General features: G+C 44.9%; 1 protein-coding gene across 1 annotated transcript in view; it reads right to left on the reverse strand.

The window, feature by feature from the left end:
- Positions 1 to 9,491: 9,491 nt before the first annotated feature.
- The window catches only part of OBSL1 (obscurin like 1), a 78,624-nt gene continuing 72,339 nt past the window's right edge, over positions 9,492 to 15,776 (reverse strand). The window contains exons 12-13 of the mRNA XM_030210894.1: positions 15,123 to 15,284; positions 9,492 to 9,499 (exon numbers count right to left, since the gene is read on the reverse strand). Of these exons, the coding sequence (XP_030066754.1) occupies positions 9,492 to 9,499; positions 15,123 to 15,284 (170 nt within the window). The remainder of the gene's footprint in view (positions 9,500 to 15,122; positions 15,285 to 15,776) is intronic.

The following is a 15,776-nucleotide window of genomic DNA, read 5'->3' on the forward strand; positions in this document are numbered from 1 at the left end:
GCCCCCTACCACTGCAGCAGACGCCCCTGCTGCCCCGGTCCTACCTGAAGGGCCCTGGTGGTCTACTGGTCTCTGCAGGGAGGGGGAGGAGCATGTTCTTTCCTGTCCGCTGCACTGCCGCTATTCCCCACCTGTCGGTGCCGCCTTGTTTTTAAAATGGCGGCCGAGACTTTCCACAGTAGTCTCACGGGTCTTGACAGTCTTGTGGGACTTCCACAAGGAGTCTCAGCCACCATTTTTAAAGTACAGTGGTGCCGGGCAGGGGGAATAGCAGCAGTACAACAGGCAGGAAACAACATGTTCCCCCCCCCCCCCCCCTGCAGAGGCCACTAGATCACCAGTGCCGCTCCTTTAAAGGTAGGACTGGGGAGGGCTGTAGTGTGCGGGGGGGGGGGGGCATCCGGGCAGAGCCTCTGGGCCCTCAGGCACTGCCCAGTTGGCCAAAGGGTCAGTCCGCCCCAGTTGTGGGAGGGCATGGGGAGGAGAAAGATTTTCTAGTCAATAGTTTTGGATTTATCTGCAGCCTTTGATTTAGTAGAACCAGCCTTAATACTGCAGAGATATCAAAGATTGATGGTTCTGTTTTAAAATGGACTGCTTCCTTTTTTGATGAGAGACATTTTTGCGTGTGATATGGGGGTTTTTTGGTCAGGTACTTAAGTGTGTGTGTGTGGTGGTGGTGGTGGGGGGGGTTACCTCAGGCCTCCCCGCTTTCCCTTCTCCTTTTTTATATCTATTTCCAAACTCTAGGGAGATTTGTTTGGAAGCATGGTATAATTATTTTTCTCCTACAACAAGCAGGCTAATATTCTCACATATAGGTAATGCGGCCCTTGTTGTCCCGGCTTGATGATGGATAATTCACCTGCATTTGCACATCAAGCAGACTGCGTGTTTAGCAATTCTTAACAGTTTACTCCTCAGAGTGTCTAGATCGAAGTAAAGTAAGGACCATAACATGCGGACTAAAGACTGCGAAGTATAGGAAAGTTGTTAGCTGCTTTTAATGTAGCTAAAAAAAATTTTGCTATGTATTTTCGCTTCTAACGCAAACTTTTTTTCTAAGTCCTTTTTAGCCCTCCTTATCTCCGCTTTGCATTTGGCTTGACATTCCTTATGTTTTATCTTATTATTTTCAGTCGGTTCTCTTCTCCATTTTCTGAAGGATTTATCCTCCTGGAGTAGAGGCTGCAGATCTTTTATGATTTTTCTTAATTTTTGCAGCTCTGGGTTGTATATCACTATAAGGGGGATTCTGTCTGTGGCTTTTTCTTCTTTGTACTGTAGCAGATTTTCCCTGGGTGTTTTGAGGGAGGAGACAATATTCTTGGAGATTATTTGGGGGTTGTAGTCTTTCTGTTCGAAGGATGCAGTCAGGGTTTCAAGGTGTCTCTCTGTCCCCTGGGTCACAGCAGATATGGTGGTATCTTGTGGCTTGGCTTTTTGTATGTGAAGGGTGGAAGCTGGAGTTGTGGAGGTAGCTGCATTTGTCTGTGGGTTTCTTGTATATGGATGATTGAGACTGTGGTGTCCAAAAAATTGGCTTTTTCTGGGGAGTAGTCAATTTTGAATCTGATTGTAGGATGGTATGTATTGAAGGAATTGTAAAATTGTTTCAGAGTTTCTTCCCCCTCAGTCCAAATCATAAAAATGTCATCGATGTACCAGTAGTATTTTAGGGGTTTGGTCTGGTTTGTATTCAGAAATATTGGGCAGTGCGATGGGCACCAGGACAGCATCCCAATATGCCAACCTCTTTATGGCTGAGCTGGAAGAGACATTTCTGAATACATACCAGACCAAACCCCTAAAATACTACCAGTACATCGATGACATTTCATATAACCTTCAGAGTAATGTTATGATGGGACACATAAGTGAGAAGTCCAAAACGTTGACTATGTTAGGTTTGTTTTATGAAAACAACCTATGTGCCCTATAAAAAGATTAGCCCTCTTCCTTCCCAATGTGAGAGCAGCCCTATGCAAATGCTCCACTGTGTGTACTCTACGGGGTAGATACTCAATGCTGTGCCATGTCTGAATGTCCAGGCATGTGCAAGTTAACCAGACACTGTCCGATATTTAGACCGGTACTTGGTGAACAGCCTAACCAGTTAAGTTCCAGCTCCACCAACCCGATTGGGCAGTCACAGGCAAGATTCAGAAGCATGAACCCTACTGCAGCTCCACCTCCCCTCTGCCCAAAGCATGCCCTGGGAACACCTGTTTGCGGTCTGCAGAGAAGTGGGCACATATTTTCTGTACACCTGGGGGATAATATTGAATCCATGCTGATTAGCATTTGTTAAATGCCAGCTGCCTTGCATTTAAAAACAAATGCAGCTATTCATTGGCAATATGCGGATAGTGGCTACTGCTGAATACCTGGACTTTATGATCATCACCGTGAATCCAATTTTCAAAAGAATTTCCACACACAAAATGGACTTATTTACAGAATGACCTTTTCACACATTTTCCAACTATATTTGTGTAACCTTTATTTTTCCTATGTGCACAAGTGCCTGTCAGAATTGCTGCATTATAACCTGCCTATCAGAATATTATCTGTTACTACTGTAATGAGACCCTTGGTCAGTTCCTGAAAGTGCCAGCACTTTATTCTTCGTATAGCAGATATCTGAATATCTTAGTCCTACTCTATCTGCTGCCAACTTATCCAGACAACTTTAATAACCAGATAGCAGCTGAAACTTTAAATCTACTTCTGCCATGCCTCTGACTTCTCACTTCTTATAGGTAACGTTCTGCTGGGCATTGGTACATCAGGACATAACTTATCCCTTTATTGCCCAGGAAATTTCAAAAACAAACATTTATCTGGTTAGCTTCCGAGGATACCAGATAAACGTTTTGGAATATAGACCTCATTGTATTCCAGAAACCCAGTGGGAGAGGCAATCTAGACTGGACACATATCCAGTCAATATTCAGACTGTGGGAGGCAGCCTGGCTAAGTCCCGTGATTGGTGCTGAGCCCGGATCTTCAATGCAGGACATTTCCGGTAACTGGCATTGAATATCTGTTTTTTTTCCAGCCGGTTTAAACTTAACCAGCCAAGTTAATATTCAGCAGTGGCCAATAAAGTTTATAATGTCCAAAGGAAAGACTGCTGTTTAAGTGGTCCTATTTGGCTGCTAAACCTACTCAGCAATGCACTGAATATTTGTGGCTAGCCAGTTAGCCGCTATGCACTAAGTGCTATTTAACCAAGCAGGAGCCATTCCTGGCTAATTAAATAGTACTGAATATCAGCCGGAATGTGTTCCAGAATCAGCTTTCACTGCAGTGTGAGCAGCAATCTACACTGGACACTATGTCCCAGAATGTTCTAGAAGCAAAAGGATCTTGCATTCTCTACAGGAAGAATTGTTTCAGCAGTGGGTGACGGAACTGACGCGGGATGGAGCTATTCTAGACTTCGTGCTTACAAACGAGGACATTGTTTCTGATGTTACTGTGGGAGATCATTTGGCATCTACTGATCACCGAATGGTGTGGTTCAATATTAAGACAAAGGGGGAGAGGGCTTATTCGAGATTGAAGGTCCTAGATTTCAAGAGAACTAACTTTGCCAAGTTAGGGGAATTTCTCAAGGAACAGTTGATTAAGTACATAAATAATGCCACACTGAGAAAAGACCAAAGGTCCATCAAGCCCAGCATCCTATCCACGACAGCGGCCAATCCAGGCCAAGGGCACCTGGCGAGCTTCCCAAACGTACAAACATTCTATACATGTTATTCCTGGAATTGTGGATTTTTCCCAAGTCCATTTAGTAGTGGTTCATGGACTTGTCCTTTAGGAAACCATCTAACCCCTTTTTAAACTCTGCTAAGCTAACCGCCTTCACCACGTTCTCCGGCAACAAATTCCAGAGTTTAATTATGCGTTGGGTGAAGAAAAATTTTCTCCTGTTTTAAATTTACTACACTGTAGTTTCATTGCATGCCCCCTAGTCCTAGTATTTTTGGAAAGCGTGAACAGACGCTTCACATCGACCTGTTCCAGTCCACTGATTATCTTATAGACCTCTATCATATCTCCCCTCAGCCTCCTTTTCTCCAAACTGAAGAACCACAGCCTCTTTAGCCTATCCTGATAAGGAAGTTGTCCCATCCCCTGTATCATCTTTGACGCCCTACTCTGCACCTTTTCCAATTCCACTATGTCTTTCTTGAGATGCAGCGACCAGAATTGAACACAATACTCAAGGTGCGGTTGCACCATGGAGCGATACAACGGCATTATAACATCCTCACACCTGCTCTCCATACCTTTCCTAATAATACCCAACATTCTATTCGCTTTCCTAGCTGCAGCAGCACACTGAGCAGAAGGTTTCAGTGTATTATCGACGATGACACCCAGATCCCTTTCTTGGTCCATAACTCCTAACGTGGAACCTTGCATGACGTAGCTATAATTCGGGTTCTTTTTTCCCACATGCATCACCTTGCACTTGCGCACATTAAACGTCATCTGCCATTTAGCCGCCCAGTCTCCCAGTCTCGTAAGGTCCTCTTGTAATTTTTCACAATCCTGCCGCGAGTTAACGACTTTGAATAACTTTGTGTCATCAGCAAGTTTAATTACCTCGCTAGTTACTCCCATCTCTAAATCATTTATAAATATATTAAAAAGCAGCGGTCCTAGCACAGACCCCTGAGGAACCCCACTAACTACCCTTCTCCATTGTGAATACTGCCCATTTAACCCCACTCTCTGTTTCCTATCCTTCAACCAGTTTTTAATCCACAATAGGACATTTCCTCCTATCCCATGACCCTCCAATTTCCTCTGTAGCCTTTCATGAGGTACCTTGTCAAACGCCTTTTGAAAATCCAGATACACAATATCAACCGGCTCCCATTTGTCCACATGTTTGTTTACTCCTTCAAAGAATTGAAGTAAATTGGTCAGGCAAGATTTCCCCACACAAAAGCCGTGCTGACTTGGTCTCAGTAATCCATGTCCTCGGATGTGCTCTGTAATTTTGTTTTTGATAATAGTCTCTACCATTTTCCCCGGCACCGACGTCAGGCTCACCGGTCTATAATTTCCCGGATCTCCCCTGGAACCTTTTAAAAAAATCAGCGTTACATTAGCCACCCTCCAATCTTCCGGTACCACGCTCGATTTTAAGGATAAATTACATATCACTAACAGTAGCTCCGCAAGCTCATTTTTCAGTTCAATCAGTATTCTAGGATGAATACCATCCAGTCCAGGAGATTTGCTACTCTTCAGTTTGCTGAACTGCCCCATTACGTCCTCCAGGTTTACCGTGAAGTCAGTAAGTTTCTCCGACTCGTCCGCTTGAAATATCATTTCCGACACCGGTATCCCACCCAAATCTTCCTTGGTGAAGACCGAAGCAAAGAATTCATTCAATCTCTCCACTACGCCTTTATCTTCCTTGATCGCCCCTTTTACCCCTCGGTCATCTAGTGGCCCAACCGATTCTTTTGCCGGCTTCCTGCTTTTAATATACCGAAAAAACTTTTTGATATGTTTTTTTGCCTCTAATGCTATCTTTTTTTCGTAATCCCTCTTGGCCTTCTTTATCTGCGCCTTGCATTTGCTTTGACACTCCTTTTGCTGCTTCTTGTTATTTTCAGACGGTTCCTTCTTCCATTTTCTGAAGGCGTTTCTTTTAGCCCTAATAGTTTCCTTCACCTCACTTTTCAACCACGCCGGCTGTCTTTTGGACTTCCGTCTTTCTTTTCTAATTTGCGGAATGGGAACAGCTGAAGGAAGTAGAACAGAAGTGGGCAAAACTGAAAGGAGCTGTTTTAAAGGCAACTAACCTTTATGTTAGAAAATTACATAAGAGTAAGAGGAAAAGAAGGCTGCTCTGGTTCTCAAAAGCAGTAAGTGAAAAGGTAAGGGAAAGAAAATTAGCCTTCATAACTTACAAGAGGACTCAGAAACAGGAAGACAGGCAAAAATATTTGGAAAAGCTAAGAGAAACTGGAAAAGCTGTCAGGAAAGCGAAGAGACAAATGGAAGAAAATTAAGCCGATATGGCAAAGTTGGTGGACAAGATGTTTTTCGGACATATAAGTGACAGGAGGAAGTGCCAAAATAGCACTGTGAGGCTCAGAGCTGAGAGGGAGAAATATGTAGAAGCCGATAAGGATAAAGCTGAACTGCTTAACAGTTATCTCTGTTCTGTGTTCATGGATGAAAGACTGGGGGAAGGACCGCAGAAAACAAATGGTAAGGGGGATGGATAGGTGGTAGATCGGGACCAATTCTCAGAAGACTGTGTTCGTGTGGAGCTGGCTAAACTAAAAGTAGACAAATTGATGAGGCCTGATGGTATACATCCGAGGGTGCTCAAGGAACTTGATGTTCTGCCGGCTCCGCAATCTGACCTCTTCAATGCCTCCTTAGAGTCTGGAGTGGTCCCGGAGGACTGGAGAAGAGTGGATGTAGTCCTTCTGCATAAGAATGGAAGGAGGAGGTTGAGAATTACAGACCTGTCAGTCTGACCTCGGTGGTGAGTAAACTAATGGAAACGCTTCTAAAGCAAAGGATCGCAAGGTTTCTCGAATCAAATGGACTGCTGGACCTGAGGCAACAGGTCGTGTCAGACAAATCTGATTGATTTCTTTGACTGGGTGACCAAACAGTTAGACATGGGAGGGGCACTAGATTGGTGTAATTGGATTTTAGCAAAGCATTTGACACAGTTCCGCAGAAGTGACTGATAAATAAACTGAGTGCCCTTGGTATGGGACTTAAAGTGACTGACTGGGTTAAAAACTGGTTAAACGGGAGGAGACAGAGGGTAGTGGTACATGGAACTTGCTCTGAGGAAAGGGATGTTATCAGTGGTGTGCCACAGGGATCGGTCCTCGGGCTGGCCCTTTTTAACATCTTTGTGAGTGATATTGCGGAAGGGCTGTCTGGTAAGGTTTGTCTCTTTGTGGATGATACCAAACTCTGTAATAGAGTGGACACCCCGGAGAGTGTGAATGCCATGAGGAAGGATCTAGGGAAGCTTGAAGACTGGTCTGAAAATTGGCAACCAAGATTTAATGCAAAGAAATGGAGGCCATGCACTTGGGTTACAGTAATCCAAGGGAACAGTACAGTATAAGGGTCGATGTGCTTCTGTGTACAGAAGAAAAGTGGGACTTGGGGGTGATTGTGTCCAAAGACCTTAAGGTGGCCAAGCAGGTAGAAAAGGTGACAGTCAAAGCCAGAAGGATGCTTGGGTACATAAGGAGAGGGATGACCAACAGGAAAAAAGAGGTGATACTGCCCTTGAATAAGTCTCTGGTGAGGCCCCACTTGGAGTACTGCGTGCAATTTTGGAGACCACACCTACAGAAGGATATAAACAGGATGGAGTTGGTTCAGAGGACGGCTACCATATGTCATAAAACATATGGGGACAGGCTCATGGACCTCAACCTATATACGCTGGAAGAGAAGCGGGAGAGAGGGGATATGATAGAGATGTTTTAATACTTCAGTGGCATCAATGTACGGGAGGTGAGCCTTTTTCAAATGAAGGAAAACTCTGGAATGAGAGGGCATAGGATGAAGTTGAGAGGAAATAGGCTTAAGAAGAATCTAAGAAAATACCATTTCAAGGAAAGGGTGGTGGATGCATGGAATGGCTTCCCAGTGGAGGTCGTGGAGATGAGGACTGTGTTGGAATTTAAAAAAGCGTGGGATAGGCAGTTGGGATCCCTTAGGAAAGGGAGGAGCTAGTGGTTACTGAGGAAGGGCAGAACTGGATAGGCATTTGGCCCTAGATTGGGTGGCGGAGCCGGTGGTAGGAGGCGGGGCTGGTGTTTGGGAGGCGGGGCTAGTGCTGGGCAGACTTCTATGGTCTGTGCCCTGACAATGACAGATACAAATCAAGGTAAGGTATACACAAAAAGTAGCACATATGAGTTTATCTTGTTGGGCAGACTGGATGGACCATGCAGGTCTTTTCTGCCGTCATCTACTATGTTACTATGTAATTAGCTTTCACTGCAGTGTGAGCAGCAATCTACATTGGACAGAATGGGCCCATATTCAGACTGCAGGAGTTAGCCAGGCTGACTCTGTGGTTGGTGCTGAGCCCGAATATTCACTGCCAGGCTATTTTCTGGTAGGACCAGCGTTGGAATATCTGGTGTGTTTTGGGCTGGTTTAAATTTAACCACCCTTAAGCCGATTTCCATGGCCACCAAACTTAGACGATGATGCGATGAATATCGGCGAATAGCCGGTTATATTGCATGATATAACTGGCTATCCACTAAGCATTAACCGGCAAATTCCAGTGGGAAATAATCAGCCTATCTGCCACTGAATATTGCGGATAGCCGGTTAAGAGCCGTGTAACTGGCCAGGAGCCATTCCTGGCCTGTTAATTGGTTTTAAATATCTGGCAGAATGTATTCCAGATTCAGCTTTCACTGCAACGGGAGAGATTGATACTGGGCACACCACTGCTTCCTGGAATCAGCTTTCACTGCCAGTGTGAGGAGGCAATTGTGTATTGGACACACCTGTATCACGGGGACCAGGGACAGTAACTACAGTGTTCCCCCAGAATCACAGTTTTTACTGGTGTGTGCAGGAGTTGGACACTAGACACACTGAGGCCCAATATTCAAAGCCATTTCTTTAAGCGGGGCTGGAGATGGCTCTGGCCCACTTTAAATCACCTGTCCCCACCGAACCGCCGATATTCAGCAGTACTAAACTGGGCAATGCCTCTGAATATCGTCTCTGACCGGCCCAAAAAAAAAGTGGCTGGTCAGGGGCAGCCGGGGGGCTGTTAGGGAAGAGCCGGAGCTTATGCAAAGGTTGCCGCAAGGGACGAGCGAGGAGGCCCTGCTTCTGCCCCCAAAGACCACCACTGGACCACCATGACCTACCTGAACTTCGGAGAGATGAGTGGTTGGGGGTGGCGATTGGGCATGGGTGGCATTTGGAGGAAGGGGAGTGGCTTGTGGCGTGGGTTGGGAGGGAGAGAGGGAGGGAGGGGACTGCAAACTGTCAGGGGCTCAGGGGAAGGGGATTTTAACTTTAAAAAAAAATTGGCGGGGTCCTGGCCAATATTCGACTGTGGCCTGTATAACTCTTATGCGGACTGGGCTGAATACTCGGCTGAGCCGCATAAGCCCCGCTGCCTAGCCCCGCCCATTGTGTAGCCCCCAGTATTCAATGCCAGTGCCCAGACATGGCTCAGTACAGAATATTGGGGGCTAATTTAGCCGGTGACTGATCAGCTTGTTTAAAAAAACACTGACCATCACCGGCTCTGAATATCAGGGGGACTGTGTCTTAGAATCAGCTTCCCCAGAAATACAAGAGCAATGGACAGTAGAATACCTGTATCCCAGGCTCACTTTCTCTGCAGCTGTGAGAGATGATGGAAACTGGACACAATTTTGCCAGATTTATTTGAAGGTTCCATCGCCCTCTTTTTATCTCCATGATCCTTCCAACTCTTACACATCTGCAAAGAAAACACAGAATAAAATAAACATTATCAACATCTTATGTTTTTAAAGCCCTTCACTTCTAAAACTTTGAAACTGACTATTAAGAACATAAGATTAGTTATACTGGGTCATGACCAATTCTAGCCCAATATCCTGCTTCCAACAGTGTCCAATCCAGGTCAACAGGTACCTGGCAGAAACCCCAATTAGTAGCAGCATTCCATGCTACCAATCCCAGAGCAAGCAGTGGCTTCCCCTACGTCTAGCTCACTAACAGACTCTGGACCTTTCCTCCAGGAACTTGTACAAACCTTTTTCAAACCTAGATACACTAACCGCTGTTACCACATCCTCCAGCAAAGAGTTCCAGAGCTTAACTATTCGTTGACTGAAAATGTTTTTTCCTCCTATTTGTTTTAAAGTATTTCCATGTAACTTCCTTCAGTGTTCCCTAGTCTTTGTAATTTTTGAAAGTAATAAATCGATTCACTTCTAGTTGTTCTACACCACTGAGTATTTTATAGACCTCTATCATATCCCCCCTCAGTTGTCTCTTTTCCAAGCTGAAGAGCCCTAACCTCTTTAGCCTTTCCTCATACAGGAGCAGTTCCATCCCCTCTTATCATCTTGGTCACTCTCCTTTGAATCGTTTCTAATTCTGCTATATCTTTTTTGAGATATGGCGACTAGAACTGAATGCAATACTCAAGACGAAGTCACGCCATGGAGCGATACAGAGGCATTATAATATTCTTGGTCTTATTTTGCATCCCTATCCTAATAATTCCTAGCATTCTGTTTGCTTTTTTTGCCACCACACACTGGGAGACGATTTCAGCGCATTGTCTACAATGACGCCTAGATCTTTTTCTTGGTTGCTGACTCCCAAGATGGACCACAACATGGTAACTATGATTCGGATTATTCTTCCCAATGTGCATCACTTTGCATTTGTCCACATTAAATTTCATCTGCCATTTGGATGCCCAGTCTTCCAGTTTCCTAAGGTCTTCCTGTCTGTTTCTTTTCCTTTGCATATGTTGCCCCTGCTGCCACTTCCTCTGTGTTCCAAGCCTTATTCTGGTGTTCAGTGTATTTCAAGCCTCTTCCTGTAGTGCGTTCCACTTCCTGTATGTTGCCAAGCTTCACTCTGGTGTTCAGTGTGTTTCCTGCCTCTGTCCTGAGTATGTGACATCATCAGTGAGGGCCTTTATAAGGAAGTTTGGACATTCATCCAGAGCCTTTGCAAAGCCAAAGGTCTCCAGGTTTGTCGGTGTGCTGTGTTAGCACTTCTGTCCTGTTTCCTAGTTAGTGTGCCTGTGTGGCACTTCAGCTTTTAGTTTCTTCTGTCTGTCTGTTTGCTAGGGTTAGTACTTCTGTTTGTCTGTGTGCAAGGCTTATCCGACTTTCTGCCTTAGTTCCTCAGCTTGTTTGTGTGTTGGTGTAGCACTTCTGTCTTGGTTTGCCTATTTTGTCTATTGTGTGTTTGTGTGGCCATGTGGCCCAGGCTTGAGCTCTGCTAGTCTGTCCAGCCTTCAGCTCAGCCTAGTCTGCCTGGCCTAGAGGGTTGTTCCAGTCCTGCCTACAGCTTCAGTTCCAGTTCCTGCCTTCCTACAAACTTCAGTCCTGTTGTTCCAGTCCTCGCCTGCCTACGCTTTAAATCTCAGTCCTCTTGTTCTAGTCCTGCCTGCCTTTAGTCTTGCTTGTTTAGTCCAGTCCTGGTTGGAGGGTTTTGCCTGCTGCTGTTTGCTCATCAACAGCAGCCCAAGAGTTCACTTTGTTCCTGAGTCCATGACAATTTGTTTAGAGCCTGAGACTGTGACAATTACAATGATATGCGTCCTTCTAAAGGCTAACTGTTAATGCTGTGCAAGAAGTTCATGTTTTAAAACTATGGGTAAAAGGGTATGGAGACTAGTTAAAAAGTTTGCTCTTTCTTTTTATTCTATCTTCATCAATAAACCTACAACTCCTCTTTTAAACACCAATATTTAAGTTACCAAGCACAGACAAATAATGTTCACATACCCAGAGAAATGGTCCTCTTCTCTCATAACTTCTGATAAGGAAGGTTAAGTAGGACCTTTCCTCTCTATAATATAGTTTTGATTCTAAGGGGACTGCTTCATTCAGACCGTTTGAAGCTAACCCAATAATCAGATTGCCCTATTAACCGTTGCAACTATTCTACTTCCTTACGGCTTAATTAACACCCAATTCAGGTCAGTCGCAGTGCTACCTCTCCAGCAGCCAAAGAACAGAAAATAACTTTCTTTTAGGACAAAGTTTGAGCCCTGCTCTATATAGTTTTGATTTTAAGGGGACTGCTTCAGCAAGATGTCTCCAGCCTTTTTAGACACAGAAGACATACTTACAGCAGTGTTGTACTAACCCTGCCAACACATTTTAACTGTTTCTTTTTACAGACAGGATTCAGAAGTGTCACCCAGACCTCTGACCTGCTGTTTCTTGTCTGTGGTTTGAGCTACCTCATGACCTTTGGGTTAATACTAGAAGGAGACGGAGAAGAAAGTACCTGTGTCTGATCTGTGCTGTAACACCAGAGGCATCTTTTAGTTTCCAACCCAAAATACTGCAGAGTCTGTCAGAGCTCAGCTGGGAAAGGAGAACTCTACAGTTCCTGAACAAAAACCCCAGCCTTTGTTTGACTGTCCTACTGACCTCCCAATTCCTCAGAGGGGGTGAGAACTAGTATTGCATGACTCAACTATAAGTTCGTCAATTCTTTGTTCATACCTACTGCCGAAGACATCTGCTGCTATATAGCTGGAGTATAAAATCTAACCTGCCTGTGCCTTATTATTTATTATTTATTGCATTTGTATCCCACATTATCCCAACTATTTGCAGGCTCAATGTGGCTTACATAGTTTTGTTATGACATTGTCATTCCAGAATATCAGATACAGTTAGTAGTGTGTAGAGATTAAGTAGAGAAGAAAGAGGAAGTGATTGGGCGGGTGATATTAGAAGTGGATTTTCCTAACTGGTTGGGTTGGGAAAGTGAATTAGTGAAGTTGTTGGTTCTCGTTGTAGGCCTTGTTGCCCTTGGTTGTTTAAACCTGCGTATGTTTGAAGTAAATTATTATTGTAGTTCAGAGCACATCTACTGTGTGATCTGCTTTGTTCTGAGAACTGAGTGACTGTAGTACGTGAGCGTAGCCTTATTCAGCCTCCTGGGGTTTTCTCCAGTCTTGGCCCATGCCCTAAACAAATACATTGTGTATCCAGCCAGCTCTCATGCCCCAGAACACACTCTAGGCACATGCTTAGGGTGATCCCAAAGGTCAGGGCTTATATAATACTACTACTTAACATTTCTAAAGCGCTACTGGGTTACACAGCGCTGTACATTTAACATGGAAGGACAGTCCCTGCTCAAGGAGCTTACAATCTAAAAGACAGGTGTACAATCTAAAGACAAATATACAATCTAAAAGACAAGTGTAGAGTCGATCTGATAGGGCATACTATATTTCTCGAAAGGTTAGGTGCCAAAAGCAGCATTGAAGAGGTGAGTTTTAAGCAGAGATTTGTAAGATGGGTAGGGAGGGGGCTTGGCGTAGGGGTTGAGGAAGATTGTTCCAGGCATAGGGTGAGGGCAAGGCAGAATATGGTTATAAATACAAGTATCCACATATAAATACCAATGCCACACACTTTCTCTCTGGACACTTATGTTATAAATTCCAGTGTCACAAATTCACCTCCAGACACTTGATCTTAATGTAAAAAAATCAAGAGAAAGCAGGTACTCATTCCTAAGTCCAGCACCAGATCTTTCCCTGATACGGAGTTATAAACCTGGCACTCAGTTGTAAACCCCAGTACCATTCCCTCACCCAGACACTAGGTTATAAACCTCAGCAGCACTGTGCTCTTCCCCTAACACTTGGCTATAAACCCCAAATTTAGTATGTGCTCCCCTCAATGTCAGAAATAAATGTATCTTACAATGTTTCTTACAGCGTGGTAGTCGTACCATTAACAGTGAGGTGAGCCCTGGACACGGCCTTTTTTGCTATGAATACTATTCTCCAGCATCTTCAGCCATGACATCACAGATAAGCAAGAAGTGCTTGATCCTAACAAGTGAAGAAAAATGAAACATAAGAACATAAGCGTGTAACCATACTGGGACAGACTGAAGGGTCCACCAGCCCAGTAGCCAACAGTGGCCAATCAGATCACCTGGCATGATAGTGAAACCAATCCTAAATTTATGCGCATTTAAACTACAATGGGCCTCATGCCTAAGCCCCACCCTGCATTAGCCCTTATGTCCCCAACCTCACCTCAACAAATTTCACACCTGGCGCTCTAGCTATCAGCCCCCAGACTCCCACCTCTACCAGCCCCCACACACATTGTACTAGGCTTTACTTCTCCACAAACTCAGAGCTCAAGACTCCACGGGCCCCATTATCCAGAGCCCCAGCCTTAAAAGCTCCTTATAGATGGATTCCTAGCAGGAGCAACCCTCATGCTGGAACTTATCCTAACTTTGGGTCCTCTTGCCCAAGTCCCAGGCTGAACTATGCTACACATCCAAGTTCCAGTCTACTATGACTCCCATATAGGGTTGCCAACTATTTGAAAGAGAGAAACCCACCATCTGTCTCTGCCTACAACTCGTGACCCTCCCCTCAACAATAAGTGCAATGAGGGCAGGCAAGGCCACATCTGGAGGAGGGGAGGAGTACAGAGATCAAACTCTTTAGCCCCCATTGATCCACAGTCTCCTCTTTAAACCCAAACCACATGGTATTAAATCTAAATATATATTCTGCATCCACAGACCTCTGAGCTACTCCTCAAACAATGGCTGCAAAGTAGAGCTAGGAATATTTCCCCATAAAAAGCTTTACAAAAAACATTTATGATTTTACTATCATTTCAGTAACAGCAACAGTAAACCCTCTCAGTAGAAGGCATACTGTGAGCAAATCTAGCCCTCCCTATGCCCAGCATCTCCCCTCAATATCTTATTCCCTTCCCCATTCAAGTCCAGTGTCTCCCTGGCTGTTTTCCTTTGCTCTCTTCCCTGGTGGAATGTTTGGCATATGCCCTCCCCGCTTTTCTCTCCTCTTCCTCAAGGCTGGTACCAATTTTCCCCTCCAGTGCCCAGGCTGGCCAAGGCCAATCCACAATGTATCCCCTTCTAAACGTGCAGGCTATAGATACAGAGCATGGGACCTTGTGGAGGTAGGATGCAGGCACAGGCTCAAGGTCCCATTTATTAATGCAGTGGATACAGATCTAAGGATGATACTTCACGACTTGTGCAGCGCTGCGTACGCCTTGTAGCGCTATAGAAATGCTAAATAGTAGTAGTAGACTGAGGAGGGGGGAGGGCAAAGTCTGAAGGTAGCAGTAGGGCCCAGAGATCAGAAGCTGAAAGCTGATAGGTGGTGACAGTTGGCAAAAAACCTACATTTACTTTCACTGGTTCTCTCTCTTGCAAGCTGCTGGCCTCCCATGCAGAAAACCAACCAGGCTGGCTAAATATTGGCTGGTCGGCATCCCTTCCTCCACACCTGAAGTTATAGCCTTCCCTAGAACCACACCCAAATCCCTAGCTTCTCCTAGTTGTCCCTCAGGGCCAGGTTTCCTCACCTTCTTGCCGTATTTTAATCCTATTTGTGCTCTTCAGATTTTCTCCGTTCTTGAACCATTCACCCTTCACATCTTGCTGTGAAACCTCACACATGAACACAGCATTGTCACTCTCCCGTACATCAACAGCTTCGAGCTCTTTCAGGATCTTCAATTCTCGTTCTGTACCAATGGAAAAAGAGTGAATTAACTGCACAGGGCCCTTAGAGATGTGCACACATGATTCTGCCTTCCACATATGATCACATGCAAATACAAAGAAACGTAAAAGAAATTCTCATGGGAAGTGATGTCACCAAGAAAGATGGATGCCTGAAGTCAGGGCTCTGCTGCTAGCCTGAGTAATATCTACTACTACTACTATTTAACATTTACTGCCAGGAGAGAAATGTTTTGCTGTTGGACTGGAGAAGGTTGTGTGAAGGTACAGTGCAGCAGCATGGTGACTAAAAAGATGGGAGACAACAGGAAATTGGTACCCCAAACTGGAGACTGTGTATCAAGTCAGTGACCACGTGGTGCGGGCCTGAGCGATGATGGGAGTAAAAGTGGCGCACATGGGGACGGTGTAAAAGCTGGATCTGCAGAATCCCTGGGATCTCCCGAATCTGTTAAGTATTACCTTAAGACTGGAGTACTTCTTTGTTTTGATGG

This window comes from Microcaecilia unicolor, chromosome 7, assembly GCF_901765095.1.
Source record: "Microcaecilia unicolor chromosome 7, aMicUni1.1, whole genome shotgun sequence".
Lineage (NCBI taxonomy): Eukaryota > Metazoa > Chordata > Amphibia > Gymnophiona > Siphonopidae > Microcaecilia > Microcaecilia unicolor.